The sequence below is a fragment of the Drosophila santomea genome, chromosome 2R, assembly GCF_016746245.2.
Source record: "Drosophila santomea strain STO CAGO 1482 chromosome 2R, Prin_Dsan_1.1, whole genome shotgun sequence".
Taxonomy (NCBI): Eukaryota; Metazoa; Arthropoda; class Insecta; order Diptera; family Drosophilidae; genus Drosophila; species Drosophila santomea.
Window position 1 is genome coordinate 11,551,415 of NC_053017.2, and position 23,738 is coordinate 11,575,152.

At 41.8% G+C, this 23,738-nt stretch overlaps 1 protein-coding gene across 1 annotated transcript in view; it reads left to right on the forward strand.

The window, feature by feature from the left end:
• The first annotated feature begins 874 nt into the window (after positions 1-874).
• The window catches only part of LOC120445017 (apoptosis-stimulating of p53 protein 1), a 34,109-nt gene continuing 11,245 nt past the window's right edge, over positions 875-23,738 (forward strand). The window contains exons 1-2 of the mRNA XM_039625086.2: positions 875-1,312; positions 13,537-13,595. Of these exons, the coding sequence (XP_039481020.1) occupies positions 13,563-13,595 (33 nt within the window). The 5' untranslated portion in view covers positions 875-1,312; positions 13,537-13,562. The remainder of the gene's footprint in view (positions 1,313-13,536; positions 13,596-23,738) is intronic.

A 23,738-nucleotide genomic window follows, 5' to 3' on the forward strand; every position in this document is an offset into this window, starting at 1 on the left:
ATGTAGAGTGGCGCCATCTAGTTGAGGATTTGAATTTGTTCTGTTCACAACAGAGAAGCCTAGCTCTGTTATTAGCAGATGTCTAAAGAGGGGAAGCCCATTATAGCGAAGACAACAGCTTCGCTGGGACTACAGCGGGGACTCAAACCATCGAATTTAAATATAAATGTTGGAGCCTTTTGTTACACAAAAAAGGAAGGATCATTTGCCAGGATAACGAACCTCTTACATTTGCCGATATAACAAATGGTTCAAAGTCATCTTTTGTTGTAAAATAAAATATACATTTACAAAATAGCATGACTAGACCGATTGTTTTCGCATTATTATTTGCACCATGACAACACTAATACTTGAAAAATACGGAAAATGAGGTAAATTCACTCAAACAGCGTCGAGACGGCTGCGAAGATAACGACACACTGAGAAAAAACTGTTATTGATATAATAAGCGAAGTTAACAATATGATTTTAGATTAATGGCATATATGTTTTTAGTATCGACCGTAATCATATGATGATTACAGATTATTCTGTTTTCATTGTCATGATTACGATTAAAATTATTATAGATTACTTCAGTTCAGGCGAACACAGGTAAACCGCTCTCTTTGACTCTCCCCTGTTGTGTAGAGTTTCTTGCTCGCCAGGTGGGCGCTCTCTCCCTCTTTTTCTGCGCGTCACAGGTAAAATTCAAACGGTGCTTCGTAACGTATTTCATTCGGATCGCCACCGCCGCAACAAGTGCGCAGGTGCAAGCGGGACGTCAGATGGAGCGGCCAGAAAGAGACGGCTAGCTGGTGTCGGAGATCCGAGAGAGCGAGAAAAGGTTTTGTTGGCGACTTTTGGTTTATTGCGCTGAGCGTGGCCCAAACGCAAAGCGATCAGTTGCTCAACGCGCTTACCTGTCGATAGACGTGTTTTCCCCGAAAAAGGAAAAGCCGCGTGCTCGGTCTCGCTCGCTCAATCTGCGTGTGTGTGTGTTCTGTGAGTGTCTGCTGTTTACGAGCATGTAAATGAGTGTGAGTGTATATTCAATTAATTACAAAGTCGGGGAAGAAGCAGCTATGTGAATTGAATGAAAGAAAGCCATTTAAAAAGTATGCAAAAAAGTTGCCTGATATGAAAGGCAGGGTGAAAGAAGTTGAAGCAGCAGCGGCAGTGTAAATGGTGATTAATTCACTTTAAGGTGCAATTAAACGGCAGCAAAATAAGCAACAACAATACAGCAGCGACAACAGCAACAACAGCAGGCGAAGCAGCAACAACAGCAGCTACAACAACAGCAAAAGCAGCGCAAGGTGCAGACAAGGTGAGGTGAACTTGAAGTTTTTCTTTTCTTTTCACTTCGACCCCCCCTCTCTTTGGAAAAAAAAGAAAAATTATTCAACAGCAAAAATGTTTAATGAGCATGGTATCTGTGTGTATGCGCGTATGTATGTTTGTATGTATGTATGTGTGGAGGGGCGCACAAGTGTGTGTGTGGCATTTCAAAATTGCACTTGAAAACGGCGAGGTGGAAAGAGAAAGACCAGATAATGACAATGAGAAGAGGGAACTGAAAAATCAGTACAAAACGGTATAAACGTGATTCTTTTTTCCAGCCAACATTGGCTGCTGGGAATTTTCCTCGAAAGGGGGAGGAGCAGCAGGCCGCCTTTCTTGCTGGCTGACTGCCTGCCTGCCTGCCAGCCACTTGGCCTCCAATTTCGTTCGATCCAATGATGCTGCAACTGTACACGCTCTGTTTTCCTCTGATCCATTGGCGACATTTTTGCCTCTTTTGAAACTACAAAAATAAAACCGAGAAGAACGAACAACAAAAACCAAGAAAATAAAACTTAAAAAAAAAACGCAAATCTGGCGCAATTGGCAAACCAGAAAAACAAGCAAGTCGAGCGCTTAGATTGCCGGCCTCAAGTTACGACGATATTCCAACACAGCAGCGCTTGGCTTTCGATCGCCAGCGTCGCCGTCGCCGTCGTCGTTGTCGTCGTCATCGTCATCGCCATCGTCATCACGATCATGATCATGTTGCGGCTATTATTATGCTCTTTTCACTGAATGAGCCACATTCCGGTTTAGTTTAGCATTTTTTCAGCCCAGCCAAACACAGCGAAGCCAATCCGCACAATCCACAGTCCACAAAAGCATCCCCGAAAACGCACACAAATGTGCACACCACCATCACCACCACCACCAAAACCGATTCCAAGCCCAAGCCAGGCCCATTCTCACATTCTCAGGCCCCAAGTCCATTTCCAATTGAAAAGCCAAGTCAACAGGGTTCCCCCTCCACTCCAGCCATCGCACCCCCTCGCCATTCGGCTCTTTCGATCGCTTTTAAACGTGTTCCCCACGACTAAAAACACACAGCGAAAAAGCAAAGTCTTCCGTATTATATGGCCTATCTGTCTGTCTATCTACTATCTGTCGTTAGCTTTCTTATAGAGGAAGAACTCATTAACATTTACCGCTGACTAAGGCTATAGAGTTTTATATAATACATGTCTGTTGTTAAGGAAATAAAGTAACAACCAAACAAAAAGAAGGCAAATAAGATCAGCATAAATGTATTTGAAGAACCAATCTTAACTTCCTAATATTTAAGCTTATAACGAATTCAGGCTTGAGTCTTTTTTTTTATTACTCTAATTTATTTCAGTAAAAAGATTTGGAATTCGTATTTTAAGTTAAGTATGGTTTTGTTACTAACTTAAGAACATTTTTGAGCTACATATTCCATGGTTACATTTGTATTTCTCACATTTTTCTCTGTGCAGCAACAACAAAACGTTGTAAAAAGCAACAAAGCCAGTTTTTTTAGTTTCAATCCCTGTTTTTGTGGTTGTTGTAGCTGCTGCATTCCAGCGATCGCTGTTGGGTTGGTTTTTGTTGCCTTGGAAACCAGGAATGCCAGCCTCTATCCCCGTCTCTCTTGCTCTGCGTGCAGCCGTCTCTGTCGCACGTTCTATCTGGTAGTTTGGGTTTTTCGAAATTCCAACGCAACGAAAACGAAAAGTGTGAAAAGTGAAGCGAAGCAGGCAAACGTCGAACTTCGAGGCCCCAAACTTGCTATCTCTGTCTCCTTTCCCTTTGCTGTCCGTCTCTTTCTGCGAAGCGATTTGCTATTCCTTTCTCTCCCCGCCGTTGACATATGGCGCTCTCTCTCGCGCTTAGCACCCCCGAAAAAAAAGAGTTTGAGTTTTTGAACCTGCACGTTTTTTACGTGTAATGTGAGGTCAGTAACACTTTTGTTTCAAACATTTATCACGCTCCGTTTTGGCCGAGTGCGTGTAACGCTTGTGACGTCAAAAACGTTGCCAGCCGTTTAATGAACTCGACTTGATTGACAAGCCATTTACCATTTTTTTTGTGTTTGGGCACATAAACTGATTATTTAGTCTGGTATTTTTTTAGTGACTGATTTTGAGGTCAACGTTTTAGTCAATGGATTTAAAGAGTCGATGACAACGCTCTATAGGCAGTTTACCATGTTTGGTTGCCAATGTTCTAGCTGTTTTTTGTGTGACCTTTTAAGTTCAGTAACATGGTTCTTAAACCGAAAATTCAATGCCATTCCTTCAACCATTTTTACGCTGGCCACTTACATTGCTCCTGGCAACTACGAGTGAAATCCAATTTTTAGCCAGGCGTGGCAAGTACGCCCACATGTTGAGTTTTGAAACCGGCTGCTGCCTGATGTTGACAAACCTATTTTCTAATTTGTTTTGCATTTCACCGAGGCAACAAAGAGAGAGAGAGAGTGGGTGGGTTGGGTCGGCAGGGGAGGGGGAAAGTAAACGTGTTTTTTTTCACGTCCAAACGAAGCGTGCGAGATTTTATTTAACGCTTCTGGCTCTCGAGTGCGGGTTTTCACGTTGTTCGTGGGGGAGACGTGCTCAAAGCCAGCTGCATGTTTACAGATATTTTTGCGACGCTTTTGGCCGGCCCAAAATGAAATGGGCCTGGCCCACAACTAGTTGCTTTACAGCTCGAACACACACGTGCAGACAGCCGCGCCCAAATGCCCAAAGCCGCACCCCTTTCACCCTTTTTACCCCTTCCACCCAGCCCCAAAACCCACCACCCCCCTTTTTACCACATCCCCTCACCTATGTTTGCCATTGTCCACGCGCGCTTTTTGAAAAAACAAACAAAAATGAGAAAGAGAGAACAAAATTTGCGTTTGTTTGTTTGCCTTAGTTTTTTGTTCGAGTGAGCTACCAACTTTCGTCAAGCGGGCTAAAAGGGGACTCACAGATGGCAGGGCAGGTCATGCATACATGTGTAAGTACAATCATTACGCGGGTCCCTTTCAAATCTACAGTCCAACTTCCAACTGCTCGCCCAATTTTTTACGCTATGCGCAATGATAAGTGACCCCAACAAGGACTCCTTCTAGTGATAATCTAATCTGACTGACAAATTGAAAAGTTAAATATATGCTTTGTAATTTCAGTAGACAGTTGAACCCTAAGCTTTTTGGAACCTTTTAATTTATTGTGCCATCAAAGAGTTCGAAAGTTCAAGTTCTGCGACATTATCAGATACGTTGCCATCTTTAGTTTTTAAAGGCCATTTCCAGTCAATTTGATTCCATTTTCAGCTGAAACCACCTTAGGGTAGCTTGACTATATGGCTGAGATGCCTTTCATGGCCCTTTCTTTGTAGGGGGCGGGGTGTGTGGGGTACACTTCCTCTTGCCACATTTGCCATGCAGGCAACCCACTTATGTGTCACTGTGTGCGTGTTGGGGCAACCGTTTGGTTTTTATGTCTTTTGTAAAATTTTATTTAATTTTTGAATCTTTTTTTCTCGTGCAAAGTTTAATATTTGTTTTTCATGCTTGCGATTTGCATAATTTGCGCAAAAACACACACAAAGTCGCTCACACACACACACGCAGTCATGACCTCCATTTGTGACTAGCAATACCTGCAGGGTCTGCTGCCGAAAGGGACGGGTATAGAGCGCAAGAAAGAGACGGAGCGAAGACACCAAAACGGGAGGATAAGCAAGGATGTCTCCGCTCTGCTCACATGCGATATATTTTATGAATGCAAATCCCTGTTCATTCGGATTTGGTTTACTTACTTGCGGGCGGTTTCCGCTTCCCTTTCCCCCCATCTTTACTTTCTCTTTCACATTTGCCCCCACCCCCCATATATCCCTCCCACACACACACACACATGCATATACGTTCAAGCTGCATTTTCATGTACACATGTGGGCGAATCACTTTTTTCATTCGCCATAGTTTGGTTTTTTATTCATTCATATCGCATTTTCATTCATGCGAATTCGGTGCAAAAAATTTACGAAATGAAGCGAGAGGATTCTTACGAAAATACCCAGCACAATATTATATTTCTCATTTTATATTTCTTACTTTAAGCGTAAATAAATGTAACTACATTTTATTCCATAAAAGATTACTCGGTCTTTCAAATGCACAGATCAGCTAAAAATTTAATGAAAATATGAATTTTTCATATGCTCAAATTGAATTTGAAAATTTGTCCCTTTATAGAGCTAAATATTAAAATGTTTTGCAACTCCAGCTCATACCCTCACGTGCCCTATCTTTGAGGTTGAATAAAACGGAAACTGAACACTGAACTGAACTGAATATTTATTATTATTATGTTTTTGGCTTGCATGTGCTACCTGGCCCACCCGCGCACAGCTTACGGTCCACCCTGCCAGTGGGGTGGCCCTTATTCCGTGAAAATCGCTGGTTCGCGGTGCGCTTTTTTGTTCGCCGGGTTTCTTTATTTATTTTTATTGTGTGGCGCGGCTTAAATGCGCTTTGCAGATATTTTATGCCTGCCAACTGCCTTCGGAGGAGAAGGTGGAGGAGGAGGAGGAGGAGGAGGGAATACAGCCCCTTTTCAGTGGGTGGAGTTGGGGGATGGGGGCCAAATATGTTTATTTGACACACATCCCAGTCAGCCAGCTTCGTTTCGCTTCGCTCCGCATGCAAATCTTTCCCTTTGCCGGCTTCCCATATTGTTTGCATATAGAATCAAAGTTTTTTGTGTCTGAATTATCCAGCGACACACTTACACACATACATATGCGATTTGGCTTTCAGTCACGCCCCCTTTTGTATTTGGAGGCGGTGGCTAAATGTTTACCACCCCGCATGATGGGAAATTCTCTTTTAACCTGACAAAGCAATTTTAGTTATTTTGCCGCAATTGAGTTTTGCTCGGTGCGGTTCCCTTTACTTTTTTTTTTATTATCATTTTAGGTGCTTTGGTCTAACGTTTTCATTTGTTTCTTTCGTTTGCTGGCCTGACAACCAAATAAATAAATATTAGATTGCATGTTGGTTGGGCAGCCTCATTTAAATGCAATTCAGCGGTTGTTTTGACGCATTTAAATCTATGGCACACTATTCGCGATTAATTCCATTAAAATACCTTGCGCAAAGGAAAACATTCCGCAAATTAATTGGCACGTAATGCCGCAATAAAATTCGACGCTTCCCGCTGATAGATTATTCACTTCGCTTCGTTTATTATCGCATTATTAATTTTCTTGCCCATTGGGGCGTGATTTACTTCGATGCCCACTTAAATATAATTACAACGTAATTGTAATTTAAAATTAAAATAGCCCCTGCAGGACGAATGGCGCTCCATTGAAAGGACATAGGAAGTGGCAACGGGGCGGGTACTTAATCCGCACAGGGTGCGTTCAGTGATGTTCACATGTGATATGTCTGCAATCCATACTTTTCGGACCACAGCTTTACCCTCGACCCAACCTAATCTGTGCGTGTGCAGAGTGATGATATGCAGGCGCAATCCTCTCCTGCAAATTGCCTCCGAAATCCTTCACGCTTCATCAATTCGCATTATTGTTGCCATTGTTGTTTGAGTGTGTGTGTATGCGTGTGTGTCTCCCTATGTATGCGTGTGTGGGTGTGGTGTGTTTGTCTGTCTGTCCTCCCAAAGTGTGTGTGTCGGCGCTTTTCCACATTGAATTGCTAATAACTACAGCTGCCGGCGAAATAATAGTGATGCAAGACCCAAGGAGCTTCTGAACATAAAAATCGATTTGCCAGCACTGAATTTTTTAATAACCTACACCCTTTCTGGATGAAAACACATTTCTAATGGAAATTTAATAAACTTTTGAAGGCTTAACCTTAGGTAACTTAATAAATTCATTTTTAAACAAGTTATAGAAACTATTGTATACTATTTAGTGTTAAATGTTTTCAGTTTCGTTTCGGGTTTGTAACTCTCTGACAAGGCTTGTAATATTATAATATGACTTTCGATTTAACCGCAACTGTGAGAGTTTCCATGTGGGTAAGTGGTAACAGAAGCCGGGCCATGACGCACATGGCGGAAAAGTACCGCAACTCTTCCGCCCCGCCTCCAGATCCCCACCAGATCCACGCCCAGTGCCCCAACCAGCCCCTCACTTCCCATGCCATCGTACTTAAGCGAATTGCGTATTTATGTGTGTAATCGCAACTCATCATTTGGGGCGGTAGTTGGTTGGGGCGGGATTCTACACACACACACGTTCACAACGGGGCTTTCGTTATGGACTGATGGATTTCGTCTGTTACCTTTTCGCATTACGAAAATGTCGCTCGGTTTCTGCTTGTTTGACTCTTGTCTGCCGCCCTGATCTCCGCTCGCCACTCCCCGGAAAATGCCCCTTTTCCACTTTTTTGGCGTGCCAGAAGTTGGCTGCGATTTATTCGGCAGCCATTTACATATTTTATTGTCAGCTAATGTCGGTGTATAGGTGAGTGTGTATAGGTGAGTGGGGTGTAGGTGCGAGGGACAAATGTGCGGTGCGGTGCGCTGTCTATTTCTAGTGTGCCATTTACACAAGCACATTTCAGGATAATTTACTATCGGATTAGAAGTGGAAGTCTCGTAATTTGAGAGCAATTTACTGCCTAATGATTTGGGAAGAACATGTGAAATGTTGATCTAAAAAGTTATCAGCGAAAAAGGTGCATTAAAATGTTGAAAATGTGTATTATTCACAATGCACAGTTTGGCTCTACAAAACGCTGGTTAATAATGAACCTAAACAGTTAAGCCACCATTATGCAATTATATTGCAATTAAATTGCCATTGTAATAGTTTTCATCGCTTCACGAAACTTTCCAGAAATTAAATTTGAATTGTATCTGTTTGCCCTTAACAATCCAAATAAGCTGGGCAATTAAATAACACAAAATTGTGTGCATGTTGGCTATTGTTTATGCTTAAAAACTAGCTTTTTCCGCATTTAACTATTTTCTGTTCTTCATTTCACAAAAGTTTGGGGTAAAATAAATTTTATTTTTGTTTGTCAACAATTTTTGCATAATTATTTGAAGATGGACAGCGTACACTTTTCGGCTGTCATCATCATGCCATCATCCCTTTTCAATGTCCCTAGTGCCCACACAAAAGTACATAAAAAGTTAGCTTGACACAACATTTTTCTGCTTTGTTTTTGTTTAATTAAATTGAAAATGTTTTCCGCTGAATTTGCTGGCCAAGCGAAAATGCCTAGCACCGAAAGTCTGTAGTTTTGCGCCCGGACTCTGGGCTTCTTTTTAATAAACCAAATCGATGTCTGAGCTCGAGTAATTGAACAAATTGCCACAAAATGTGGGGAGGAGGACGGGGGGTTGGAATTTGGGCAGCGAAAATGATTTTCTAAAAGTAAAATGCTTTTGAATGCGAGACGCGTTGAAATAGAAAAGCGTTGTGAACTCGCTTCTTTCCGGTCGTCAGCCACTTACTGATGACGACCTTCGAGGTAAGCGAAGCGTTGCGTATACGCCGTGATGGACGTGGCGTATGCTCATTCAATCATCCGCCGATTCATTGACATAGCTGTCAATGGCTATTGATTTATGATCTCCGTTCCAGCTCCCACCTCTCCTTGCCCCCCTCCGCCGAAGCGGCTCATTCGGAACGCCACAGACTGCCATAATTTGTGGTCCTTTTGACCAGGCTTGAGTGCTGTCTTAATGACATCGCAGCGTAGTGCTTAGCACAATCGCTTGCCACATTGAGGTGCCTGCTAATTACCTTTGCCTATGTCATTGCTGCCATTTTGTTGCTTTAGCCGCATGCTTAACATGAAAATAATTGAGATATTCTCCGGATCTCTGCCTCACTGAATGAATCCAATTCTTGTTTGGCCAAGCGTAAGTTTCTTTGTGGCCAATATAAAGCCGCTTAAAATGCAGATATCAGTACCAGATACGAATGCAGCTACAGACACAGATGCAGTAGCAAACCAAGATACAGATACAGATATAGGAGCAGATACAGATATAGATATAGCTGCAGATACAGATACAGGTCTTATCGAAACAAAACGTGCTGTCGTGCTGCTGGCAGATAAACTGATTATATTGCCTGCACTATAGATAATTGGTTGGCCAAGTCTCTAATGTCGCAATTACACTGTTTAGCTAGCTAAGTAATTATTTCGGGCAAAGCCGAAGTTGCAAATTCTTGGCCATTTGAATACTTTGCTGCTGCATTCAATTAATATTTGCCTGGTACAAAAAACACAAACAAATTTATCAGAGATATTTTCTGTTTCAATTAAAAAGTTCCTAACTATGAAGTTGTTCGTATCGTTGTGATTAATTTTTTAAATTTTAATCCAAAATTACTGGATCAAGAAGAGTTGTTTACTAAATTATAATGTAATGTAAAAGGCAATGTGTTTATTTTATTCGCACTGAATGATTCAATGGACGAGCCTGATCGAAATGGCCGCAATGATTTTAATTAGTTTGCAGCCTGCAGGTGTTATTTTCGCGCTATTGCTATACATTTGCCAAATTCCCACACACTTGCTTGCCATATTGTGTGTGGATAGAGCATTTGCCCCTGTGGCGCTTGGCAAATGTGCAACGGCCACAGGAGAACAACAACGAGAACATGTTTATTGGCGGAACCCAATCTACCACTATCCACTTGCCCACTTTTCAAATTTAAAATTTCTAATTTCCCCAACATCCCAACGCACATTTGCAAATTCAATTTGCCCCACTTATGGCTGAAAGATTAATTCTCATTAAAATTGCATTGTCCAGTTTTGGCCTAATTTATGTAAAACCCTGATGAGCGGAAGTGGAACTTGATATGATACCACAGAGACCAGAAACCAACTAAATGAAAAGGTCGCAAATGAATTCGAAACCCCAAACGCAATCCAAATGAAACTCTCGACCCGCAAACAACACAACATGGCCTTGTCCAAATTGTGAATGGGTTCACGCTTTTTCAATCAGGATACGAATTTGTCTATTGTTTAGTGCCGTCAATTCCCACAGCATTGGCGAATAATTAAAACAGTTGCAATTTACACATTTATTAAAATTATTTTGCAGTTGATATTTTAGCAAGCCTTTTGAATGCGGTTGCGATCGGTCCGCTTGTTTTCAGGGTAAACATTCTCCAGGGATTTGCATTCAAATGTGTGTTTACTTTTGGTCCAAAATGTATTCACTGTCAAATTGACAATTGCTTCAAATGCTGTGGGGTATTGATCCAATTAAAAGCGTTTTGCGTTTCTAAATTATACGGCTGATGACTGACTTAATTTAAGAGAGTCATTTATCAAGCTACTAATGATTATTGTTCCGCTGGTAGGAATTATTTAAATACATTGGGATTTTATTTATACGTATGCTTAAATGTATAAATAATGAACACAGTTGTACCAATTAATGCCTGAAAACACGTTTTATTAAATTATCGCAGAATTTAAAAGTAAAGGTATTAGATATTTTAATGCAAGAGTTAATATTCTCTATGCAAGTTTACCAATGAATGTTTTCTTTGACGTCTTCTTAAGCCAATTTATTTGATTGACTTCCTCACAAAATGGTCTCCAATTCTTTAAGAAATTTGTTGTTTAAAGCCAATTTGCTTTGGTTCAATTCGCCTGGCTTTTCCTGTTTTTTATGCAAAAATATATATATGAATGCGGTTGTATAGATTTCCATATAGCAGGTGCATGCATCGCCCTCACAATTTCATTTGGCTGGCTATGTGAGAATTTGGATTTTTGTGCATTTGACACGTTTTGTTTGTGGTGCTGGAAAAGGTGTGCAAGCGTACGCAAAAAAAAAGAAAACAAAAAACTTTGAGCTATCGAATTGCGAAGGGGGAATTCAGAAGCGTTTGGAGCTGTCATCAAACATGCAAACTGCATTCGAGCGAATTGGCAAGTGACTGAAGTATTTGCCCCTCGCACTCAATCGAAGCTGCGGGTGGGAAAATCAATCAAATGCCTTTAACGGAAACGGAGAACGGAAAACTTTGTCTAAGCGAGATTAACTTCCCCGCTGCCAAGTTGCAAAGTATCAACCGAAAAAAAGTTTACAAATAACCCAGCAGATACTCGCACTCAAGGGGGCAACTAAATGCGGGCAATTTGCCTACAAATACCCAGGATATGCGATTTCAGAAACCATCGATCTGTGGGACCGACCCCCCAGAGATTTCGATCAACAAACTGGAAAATGTTCTCTCCGACGGCGATGGAGTATGTTTTCCAAGTTTATTGTTCGTGGGGTAAAATGTGTGGAAACTCGAACTTGCTGAATTCAACATCCGTACACATCCGTTCATAAACGCTCCCACTTTAAGCCATGCAGAAAAGTTTTCGCTCACACAAAAAGTGAAATGTAAAAAGTGAAAAGCGAGCGAGGAGTGGCTGAGGAAAAAGTAAAATTGCTGACAGGAAACTTCCAATCAGAAATGAATTACTTTGAAGTGAGCTGATAAAAGGGGCGGCAAGTGGGGGTAGTTACCGCAGTGTCAAGTTTAAGAAGCCATGAAATAACATTAATTTGTTGCAAATTCGCTTGCCAAGTTTTTTAAGTTGAATTAATTTGATTAGCTTATCGCCCGTTCAAAGTTGAAACTCCATCAGCATTTCAAACAAGATTGGAATTTCTAGCTATAGATGAGTGCGTGAAAAGATTTTCAATTAATTGCTTGAATAACAATACTAAATTGAGTCACAATTAAGCGATTTGTTTACATTGTTTAAGGTCTTTAAATAGGTTTAGTTATGTTTTCGTTTTTACAAGGTCTACACTTAAGTTTAAAAACCAATCCACCTCTAGTTACTGGTACTGGATACTTTGCGGCTGGCAGTTCACTTTTCACATTGGGCCGAGAACAGGAGTCGACGACAATTCAAATTTTATTAGATTACATGAAATTTATGTGGCAATCAACTTACAAAACAGAAGCACCGAAAAAGTCTATTCCGAACCATGAGAGTGGATGGGAAATGCAAATGACTGCGAGTTCCCGCTGTGTATATCATGATTTTAATAAGAATGAACTTTTTCTTTTTCCTTGAGCTCGTGCCCTTCACTTTTTACTCCATTGTTGAACTAAATAATAAGTCGCATAAAAAGAGTGAATTTGCCTTGGCTGAGAGATGGGTGCGTTGAAAGGACGAACCCAATGGCAAGATTCATCTTGTACCTCCCTATCTGAATCACTGCCTCCATATATGTTGCATAAGGACAAGGAAATTATTATTATACCAGTCAATTGAAAGTATAAGGGTATTCTAGATTCGTTGAAAAGTATGTAAGTAGTAGGATGTCCGGGGCCAGGTATTTTACTGTTTTCTTGCAATTGTTTTTATCAATTTTCAAATATCTTCTAAGCACTTCCTTTACTTAAGCTGAGTAACGGGTATCTGATAGTCGAGAAAATCGACTTTAGTGTTTCCTCTTGTTTTTTTTTTAATATTTCTACGGCAAAATGCTCGAACTTGATAAGGCTGCCTTTTGTATACAAATACGTGCTTTCAGATGTGTGTGTGTGAGGCTGTCTCTGTGAGTTTGCATTGTTGGCTAACACAAACCTGCTAACCTCCCATTTTTGCCTCCTCTCAAAAATACAGTTATATCGTGTCGAATCATTTGGTACCCTTTTAAAAACTAAAAAGTATTTAAGATTTTTATTCAAAATACAGATATAAGTAATTAAAGTAATTGGAATCAACGCCAACCAAACTTAAAGCAATATAACCAAATAACTACCAAATAATGAACCAAAAATAACCAAAGTGGTTCGATGTGTGTTTTATAATGTTTGGATTAATTTTAAATAAAACAAAGAAGTATTTAAGATTTTTATTCAAAATACAGATATAAGTAATTAAAGTAATTGGAATCAACCCCAACCAAATCTAAAGCAATATAACCAAATAACTACCAAATAATGAACCAAAAATAACCAAAGTGGTTCGATGTGTGTTTTATAATGTTTGGATTAATTTTAAATAACACAAATTCAAATGTTGTGCTTAGCATATCTGGTTTTGCTTAAATATATTTGCCAAAGTCACACACTCGCACAGAAGTTGCGCCTCCCTCATGGGAGGCAAGCATTTGTATATTGAGGCACCTGAAAACGTTTGCCGCCCCCTTTGTACATCTGATATTTAATGATTATTTGTTTGTCTGTTTGCCGATTCTGACTTTTCCATTGTTTGCTTTCTCTCGCCGGCAGATTGGATGAATCTCTAACGTCATGGTATGAAGGAGCCGACGAACACTTTGGATGAAATTGTAAGTGCTTCGGCTAATCAGTGTCTAAAGCCCAAACCCAAACAGTTCAGCTTCCTGTGTCACATAACCGGGGCGGAACCGCAGCAACACGAACATAAAAGTCCACTGGGGCTGGAAAACTCGGGGAAATATATGCGAAAAGTCAAGACAATGCAACTGACACATAATGAAAGTGAAGTGCGGGGCGGCTTAAAGCCAGCGAGTTTTCCAGTCGGTGGAAGTTTACAGTACAGAACAGAAAACAAAAAAATACGATGAGAAAAAAAATCAATTAAATTATGTAATAACCTCGAGAAAAACGAATTTTTATTCAATGAAATGTCATTAAAAGCTAAATTTAGTACGTAAGTTTAAGTTACAGTATGATTCAGCTAATTGAAACCGTGTTGGATCACATATGTGGGTTACTTAAATTAAGAAGTGTCATATTTTCTTTCTCTGTAACGACAATTGCACGCAGTTGGCGGTTGGAAAACAGAGAAAAGTTGAAAATGCAAAGCAATCTAAATAAAATGTCAGTCCCGCTAGTGCCGGCAGGTGGCGCCACCAGCGGGGGAGTGCGATGGAAAGACAAACGGAAAGGGACAACATGTGAGCCACAACATTAGAGCAACAACAAACAATAGATATGTGTATGTGTGTGTGTATAGTTCGGCCCAGACTTCAAAGTATTACCCAATGTGAAGTTTTGTTTGGCCCAAAATGGGGGGAGAGGTGCAGAAAAAGTGGGGTGTAAAGTGGGGGAACATCGCCGTGTCAAGCGGTAATTGTTATGTAAATGAGTTTTACAATTTTTGCCAGCCAAAAAAGGTCACCAGATGAAGGGAGACACTGCGGCTTAGGCCTGGTCGACAAATTTCAGCCAAGTCAGTCAGCAGTTTTCTGCCGGCCGATGAGGACGAACAAAAGTTTTGTTTAGCTTTTGTTTTTGCTGCTGCTGCTGTTGCTGCTGCTTTCGCCTCTCGTTGCATATATACATTGTACATCGGCAGCAACGAAATACCCCACCTTTGTGTGAAAGCCAAGCTCTTTATAAAATTGCAAATCAGTTTTTAAGTCAACGACAACTTGTTGTTGTTGGTCTTCAGCTGAAAGTGCTTGGCTTGTCTTGTCTTTACCTCAACCATTTTCAACCATTTATTGTTTGTGGGGTGCTGCAAACATACCAATGACTAGGACTCAATTTTTAGAGGAATTATGGTCCAGCAGATACGTTGGAAAGTTAATAGCCGTTTAGCAAAGTTAAGGAGAATGGAATTTCAATTTTGTCCTTTTTCTATCCCAAGTGCACAGAGAGAGAAATGGTGGAATTCAAGTTTCTTTTTAGTATCCTAGCAATAGAGTTGTGACCTTTTGGCGTTGTGTACTTGAGCACCAAATGAGAGAAGTCCCAACATTGACGAGGAATTTCATCTAGAAAATATGCATCTTGATGGGCGCCAGTGCTCAATTAGCAATTGATTAAATTATTTATTTAAAAGGCGGCACACTTGAAGGTCATAACTAATATTGGAATTTCCCAGGACGACGCCACCCCCCAAATGTCCTCTATTTCAGCAATATTTGTGTTAGCCCATTTCCTTAAGTGCAACGTCAGCTTGGCATTTCGCAACTTTTGTTGCTGCTTCCTGGAGGGAAATATAAATGCCAGGCCATGGCGAAAGACAAACAACGAGACACACACTCACACACACACACACACACACACACCATATGTAGCTAGACACTCGTATAGGGGGCAGTGTCACGCACAAACACACACAAACACCCGCTCACACCCACACACACAGGCTCACGCACACATGTGGTGAGCATGCAGATGTGACAGAGTGGGACTTGAATTTTTAATGCAAGGCAACAACCATTCTCAGCGGCATATTTACATTCCGGCTCAATGTCAATTGTGTTTATAAATTAATTTGCAAAAAGACAAATGTACACATGGCATTGGAGCACAGGCAATGGCGAACGGGCTGTTTGCCTGTTTGCCTGTTGCCAAACAAGCACGCCCATTGTTTAGAGGCCATTACGACCAGGGTTCCCTGGGCCTCTGTTTGACTGCCAGTGTCAGCTCATGTGGAGCACCTCCAGCTCCATCTCCATCTCCGCTGCTGTTGCTGCTTCTTCTCCTGCTCCGGCTTCTGAATCTCCACAGGTTACTGGCTTCTGTTGCTGACCCCCCGACGCATTGTTGTCGCTCCATCCCACTCCCCATCGCTCTTTCTCTGCAGGATGCCAGTTAGGGGATCCATTGCCATACCTTTGGTGCCCATGCCCGTGCCCGTGGCCATTTCCGTACCCATGGCCAAACCGAGCCGTGAACCCAACGAATCCCCCAGTCGTACCTCAGCTGGCGTGACAGGTTGTTGTCGTCGTTAGATGTTAGACGCATGCTTTTGTTTCTTTTCGGTGTCACTTTACCCCGGGAATGGGTCACCACACTGAAAGAAATTCTTCTATCGTTGATTATTCCATTAAAACCGCCATCGATTTATTTAGACGTTCAATTGTATGCAAATACTTCAACTTAGAAACAAAGTACAGCATTGCACACGTAACTCAGTTACTTTTCTGTCATATCACTCATACGACACGTATGACCAGTACTAATTATAGCCCAACTATTGTCATCTTAAATAAATATGAATAAATGCATTTTTTTATACTTATTTTGATGGTCTACTTCAGGTATATTTCACGCTTTCGAATGCCGTTTTTATTCGTAACTGCAGTGCACGTTCACGTTTTAACAGCTGTTTAAACGAAAAGTTTTATAAGTACACAATGAAAGATAAGAGAGGAGAAGGCATGGAAAATGTATAATGAATATTACCTTTAGCTTAATTTTCTCTGTGCATACCCAGGGGTTCGGGGATGAGCAGATGCCAGTTGTCGTAAATATTTGCGCACAAAAGTCGGCAATGATTTGATGCACACGCACACAGGCAGCTGCTAAGCTGAAACTAGCTAAGCAGCCCACACAGTTTCATTTCGAAAAAAACCAAAAAAAAAACAAGACAGCTTAACCCGCCGGTGGGTGGAGGGAGTGGCGGCTAATTTGCGCAACAGAATGACAGGCTGGGTCGGTCGGACACAGTGGGACTTAGAACGCCTCCAGCATATCAAGGAGATAGGCGAAAGTCAAGAAGAAATACCACAAATCATGGATTAACAGATGGTTCGATTTCCTGTAAAATGGCACACCATGTGTTTATATATTTCTGTGATTATAAGAAATAATTCGGGTTATTATATGTGTTTGGATATAGTTTCTAAGTTATTTCAGTTTTAAATATTGGCTGATTTTCTTGCATAAAGGCAAGAAAGCTTAAGTTTTATATTTGATATATATTTGTTATGTAGTGTCTCTTAGATACGCTTTAATAATGTGCGGAATATCAATTAAGCTTTCAAAGAAATGGATTCTAATTGAATTTTTTGATTTAAAACACAGCAATTTACTGAATGCCTCGAATTCCCTTTTGAATTAGAACATATTCTCAAAGCGCTTTGGCATTATTAATCCATTCTATCAGCATAATAATGAGCCGGCGACATGCAGTGCCTCTCCACTGGCATCCATGCATGCCAAATGCTCATATGCGAATTTAGTCTTCAGTCTTTCATTGGGACAATACCCGAGGAGCAGAACTGCAGCAACGCACGCACTTCCGTGCGGCGTCTTCGGCAATTTGGCAATGCAAGTGAGCAAGGCCACCCACATTTCGGGCCATACCACCCCAAAACCCCAACCCAAACCAAACCCAACCCATTCGATCCACCGCCCCCTAGTTGCAGTGGTTCGTCTGACGCGCAGTTCGGCTTTTCCTCGGGCTTTTCCCAGCTGTCGGCTTTTCTTTTGCCGCCGCCCGACGAACTTCGTTTTCGAATTCAAAGCAGCGGCAGTCGTCGTAGTGCTCAGTTCTGCTTTTCCAGCGGCATTATAGTCAGTTGTGCTTTGGCTGGCGGTCGCGAAAGTTCGAAGCTAACGCGATATTGCCTTTTCGCTATATTTGCCGCTACAAAACATCGAGTAACGTCGTTTTGATTCGGTTCGGTTTGGGTTTGATTCGCCAAAATAACGTAACGTAACGTAAACACTTTGTTTTGGCGGGGGGCGGTTCGTTTGGCGCATTTTCCGTGAGTTATTAAAATGCGATAAAAGCCAGTGAATCGGTAATAAAGCGCTTATCTGGGCCCGCAATTACGGGGGCCCCGCAAAAAAAATAATGGGCGGGCGGATCGCGCGCTTTTTCGCTTTCAGTGCTGCCGACAAAGCCAAAATTCAAGAGAAAATATCAGCAGCAGCCGGCAGTTTTTTTTTTCTTTCTTTTCCAATTACTTGCGGTCCCTGTGAAGTCAATTGTGAGCTGGCCCGCATCTGTTACAAATTTCTTAGCAGGCCGGGTAGTCATTTGGGAGTGGGAATGGCCCCACAGCTTCAACTCCAAGCAAATGTCACCGTGCCACATCACACCACACACCACATACCACACCACACCAAACATCCGGCCATCAGCGCCTAAATGTATGCTTTAGTGCGTCCGTCTGTCTGTGTCTCTTTTAGTTAATAGTTGTCTACGTGTGCGGCATATTACCCACACACAGACATTAATATGTTAGCACACCCGGCCGCACATACGAACCTACACCTTTACGGCGTGTTTGTTTTTGCTTGGCTTTTTAGCTTCCGCTGGCGGGCTATCTTGAAAAACATTCAAAGTATCTTTCGGATGTGCCACTTGCTGTTCTTCGATGTGTGTGGCAGTGTGTGTGTGTGTGTGTCGGTGTGTGTCAGTGTTCTACTTTTGGGTGTTTATGGCATTTAAATCAATAATGTCGCATGACAGCGACTCACTCCCGCACTCCGCACTCCTTTCGGCCGCCTTCCCATTTTGCACTCCCGCTGCGAGTGCAATTTGTGCGGATTTGTTGCCTCCATCTTGCTGAAGTGCACCCGCCTACGTGGCATGGTATTAGAAAAAGGTGACTCGGAAATATGAGCCCACGAATTACCCCCATCTGCAGCCATACCCATACCCACACCCAAACCCAAACCCACACCCATTGGCCTGAATTCGCTTAATGAGCGCAGCTTGGCCGCAGATACTTTGCACACACTTATTTAACGCTCATACGCCCCGTTGGCCACCCTCATTTTCGGCTTTGACTCGCCAAGGGGCCAAGGGCAGGCGGCTTTTGTTTTTGCCAGGATCGCCCGCTGCAGCCCGGGATTTATGCTGTTTTTTGCTTAATCTTATTTAAAGGGGGCATTGAAAAGACGCTCTGGGCAAACATTTTAATGAAGATGATAATGCCGCTGCAGCCAAAAACCAACCCAGTTCTCAGCTCTCTGGACGATTTTGTGGCACTTTAATTTACTAAGCGTGTCCAAGTGTCCGGTTAAATTTACACAAAGCTGCCACAAACTCAATTTGCATAGCCACAATTGCCGGGCGTTGCAAGTGAGAAACGAGTGGCAGTAGCAAAACTTGGGCTTGCAACATTTTAATCAAATGTGTAAAAACTATTTGCAGCACTAACATTCCACCTATGTACGTCTCCATCTACAAATGGCAGACATCACATCATCATGAGGGCCATCGGATGGCCTGGGCCACTGGAGGCCACGTCTCCTCCATGAATTTGTTAATTAAGCTTAATGTGCAATTAAAGCATCAAGGAATGCGAACCCAACTTGGGTCAGGTCCAAGCTGATTTAATTTGAATTTCGGTTAAGTTAGGAGTTAGGAGGAGTTAGAAGGCAACACAAATTGCGTTGAATGTCCTCCACATGCGATGGAGCATTCGCTGGGAATGCTCTTTTTCGGGCACCGCATTATCTTAAGCTCATAAATTTAACCCATTTTTTGTTTGGCTCCCCGTACGTACATACACTTATAAGAAAAGCCCATCAGGTTCTGCTAAATTTCCCAGAAGGGTCGTAAGGCTCAAAGATGGAAAACTTTTAGATTACCTGCCTGGCGCACCAAAAAAACAGAAGCAGAAAATAAAAAAGACTGAAGCTAAAATGGACCTAATCAAAGGTGCAAAGTTGGAGTCATTTGGTTGTTTTTTTTCTGCAGCAATTAAGCATCTAAATGATATAAACTTAATGGCTCAGAGGAACATAATACTGTTGTCCTTTCCAATTTTAAATATATACGCTCTTAATATGCTCGAGATTGAATTTGCCTCAAGTTAATAACTTCGGTGCTATAATTAAATCACCCTATCAATTGTTGAATGTATTTCTTGCCTAACCACTCACAAAATCACTTTGCTGACCACCAGATTTCGATTTAGCCCCCATTTGGCTTCCGTTCGGGCCATTTCTCTATTATGAAGCCGTATGGCGATTCCAGCTCCTGCTCCTGCTTCTGCACCCGATGGCCAGGACCATTTGCTCTTGGCACTTCACTAATCTGTCCATTGTGAGACATTGAAAGTGGGCGGCCTAGCCACGCCCCTTTGTCCCAACGCTTCTTCATAACTGCTTGGGTGGGTGGAAGGCGTCGAATTTACGACCACAGTCAACACTCATGGTTAACTCATGGTCAATGAGCGGGTTCACGAACTTCCGAGCACAGGTTGTTTGAGTGGGCGGCGAAAAGCCAAGGGACAGGTTGGCGTTGGCGTTGGTGGAGCTTAGGAGAGTGGAGGGGGAGGGGCAAGGACGTATTATACACCAGAGAGCATCCTTCACGATTACTTAATATTAATGACGCCAGGCTGTGTGGTCACTCGGTGGCCATTGGTCGTGGTCCCAGGTCTATTCTGCCTTCAACCTTCACTTTGTCGCTGGTTTTTTGCACAGCAAATAATATCAGGTATTTGCCTTAAAAGGGTATTGCATGTAATTTGTTGAATATCAAAAATTATGAAAAATATCTAAGCCAAATGATTTGCCATAACCATTTACCATTAAAATTCACAAAGTACCTAATATCCTTTTTCAACACAATTTTTGTTATTATCACGGTTGAGGCCATTTCTTTTTCTCGGTGTAGAATCTTGAGAACTGAGATTCTTGCGCTGATGTCGCAAATCTGACATCGGCCACCGATGAAAAACTTTGCCGCTTTGGTCTTTTGTAATGAATGCCCTTTTATCTGTATTAGTTTCTGTGTGGAAGAATGGGAATTCGCCTTCCTTTCTGTTGGCCAAGGCCAAAATGAACGGTTTATCTCGGTTGGGGCCATTGTGTTCGACAGCCGCCACTGCTGGGAATATTTGCTTAAGCTGATTTAACTACATTAACTTGATTAAATAAGTATTAAACAGTCAAGGGAGAGGAGCAAACTGTTTGCTCACAGATGCGGGTATGCGGGCATTTGGCATTTGGCTCATCTCCACGACTTCCCACTCACTTTTTTATGGGTTCTATTGATTGATTTCGAATTACAATAAATGTTTCGCTCCCACTGCTACCAGTTTTTTTGCTCCGGGCATGAAAGAGTTCAGAGCTCGTTATTCAGCGTGTACGAGTATAGCACTTTAGTTACTCATTACTTACTTCTATTACTGTTACTGAATAGCAAGTACGATGCAATTGAATGTTGCTCCTCATGAGAGTGCATTTGGATCCATTAAAGCAATCCAACATTTAATCAAGCTAAGCCAAAACAGGATAGCTATCTAGCCATTACTCTTCGAAACCAACAATCCTCAATCTGCAATCCACAATCCCACACGATATTGGCCGCCAGCTTTTGGCTCTTGTGATAGAATGTGGCTCGATTGTTGTTCGAATGAAATCTGTTAGAACAACATTATTGCTGTGGATTCCTCAAGCGGCACGCACATTGCATAAATAGTTTGATTGCGACACGGATCGAGATTACCACCTTGTTTTATGGCCAAGTAATTAACATTCCCATGGCGCTCAGTGAAAGCCATTGGGCCAATTCAAGGTCAGGGAATGCAATTTGGGCCATTTTCGGTATTGGGTTCGTTATGGCTGGCGGATTCCCTCGATGGTTTGCTGCGCAGTCTTGTTGTCACTGCAACTGCAGTGAACCCAAAAGATAGAGGAGCAGTGAAACAGAGGAAACGGGTAATGGAAAATGGAAAATTCTGCTTTTATAACTCTGTTAGCGCTCAGTGCTCAGGCCACTCACTCTCTAAGCCAGGGAAATGGAATGCGGAAAGCATGATTTAATGAAAAGTCATCAAAGCAATGCACCAGAGAGATTGCGATTTCAAACTTTTCGATTCCATTAAGCAAACAGTGCGTCGGGCCACAGGAAGCCATTTAAATAAGTCAGCCATTAAATTCTGCTTAATTTATGCAAAGTGGAAAATCTGTTTTGCTCATAACGCTTCACGGGCGCCCGTTTGGCCATAAATATGAAGCATAAAATGAAAAAATTATAACATATTATTACGGGCTGGAAATTAATGCCATCATCGAGCCGCAAGCAAATTGGTTCCGAAGCCCATCTGAATAATTGCCTGTGAATCTGTCGCAGAACATCTGCACATGCCTGCCCTGCTGGCCAATTTGTAGTTGAGTGTCGGCCAGGATTTGGGCACTCCTTTCTTCTTGGCTGTCTGTCTCTCGGTCCCTCGGTTGCTAGTCTACGTCTGACAGCACTGGAAATGAGCAAATTTTTGGGTCGTCATTCGAGTTAATAATAAACAGACACAAGCAGAACCACACACACACTCGCACACACACGTGCACGTCAAGGACATTTGAAGAGAACGGAAGGGAACAGAAATAAACAAAGAAGAGGCAGAAAAAAGAGACAGGGCAGGAGTTGCTGGGAACCCACCAAATTGCGCTTCATTTATTTATAATAATTACAACTGTAAAAAGTTTTAAAAGTCATTTCAATGGCAGCCGGTGCCAGGGTCTCCAGCTCAAGTATGCGGCCTAATAGGTCTGTAGAATGGTAAATAAGGACGAAGAAGGCGGACCAACTATCCTGTCCAGTCCTGAATAATGAATTCCGTGAGAAATTGAACTATTATTTGCCGGGGCAAGTGGGGTCGAGAATCAGAATCAGAGCATCAGAGTGAAGCACTGCCGCATTTTGTTGCCTGGTAAATTTAAATTTAATTCCCTGAATTATGGCCACAATTTACCATGGGCCCGTGCGTACTTTCATTCCCATGCCAGCTGACCAGTTGGCTTGCATAATCTGCGCTTGAAAATGGGCGTAAATGTTTTATGCCCTTTCGTCCAAGTGGCACTCGTACCATCTCAGGTTATTATTTATTTATTCTTTTATTTAACACTGTTTGTTTATATTTTATGATTGTGTTAAATCAATTGCTGCGCGACAGAAGCGTGTAAATTTTATGCTTCAATTTGGCTTTTATTTATTTTGCTTTATTATTGTTTTTTATAATTTTTTTTTTTCGCTGTCGTCAATGATGGTGAATGGAATGGGCGGCGGGGTGTGTGAGTGGCAGAAGCCGCGCAATTCAATAAAGCATTAAATTAAAATTAAATTTTACAAAAGCAAACGCAATTAAGTTGCCAAACAGTCGATAACGAGTGCATCGACATTGAACCGCTCTCGTCCTTTATTCCTTTCATTTTTTATTTCACTGCGCCCATCCTGACAGTCACTTAATTAACGCAAATTATTTGCAATGCCAATAAGCTGTCAGTATATATTAGGTTTTGAGGTTTCATTGCCAGACCCTTTTTCCAGCTAGTTTAAGTGATGTGCCGATGCCGATTGAATGGGATTGCATATTTTATTGCGTTCAATGGGCCAAACTCTATCGATTGACAGCACAGATAAGTAAAAAGAAAAAAATTAATTCCTTCCTCTGCGCATCGCACCCAATATGGAAGTTCTCAATTTGTGGGCCCTCAAAAGTATGCAACACTTTTCGAATGAGCGCAGGCAAGCGAAGGGAATCGTGCAGGAATTGCTTCATTGCAAAACACTTTATTGGATTTCCGGGCAGGAGCTCTTGAAAAAGGATTCCCTTGGGAGGACTCACTGCAGTGGTTTTTAGAGAAGAGCAAAGGCAGCAAATTATTCAATTTACCAATGACTTAACGACTTTTGACAATATTCGGAAGTTACACATTCCATTTGATCACAGTTGATATTTTTGCATATTTGGAACTTTTAAGTTATGTGATTGTTGGCCAAACAATTTGGCTTTACATTCTATATG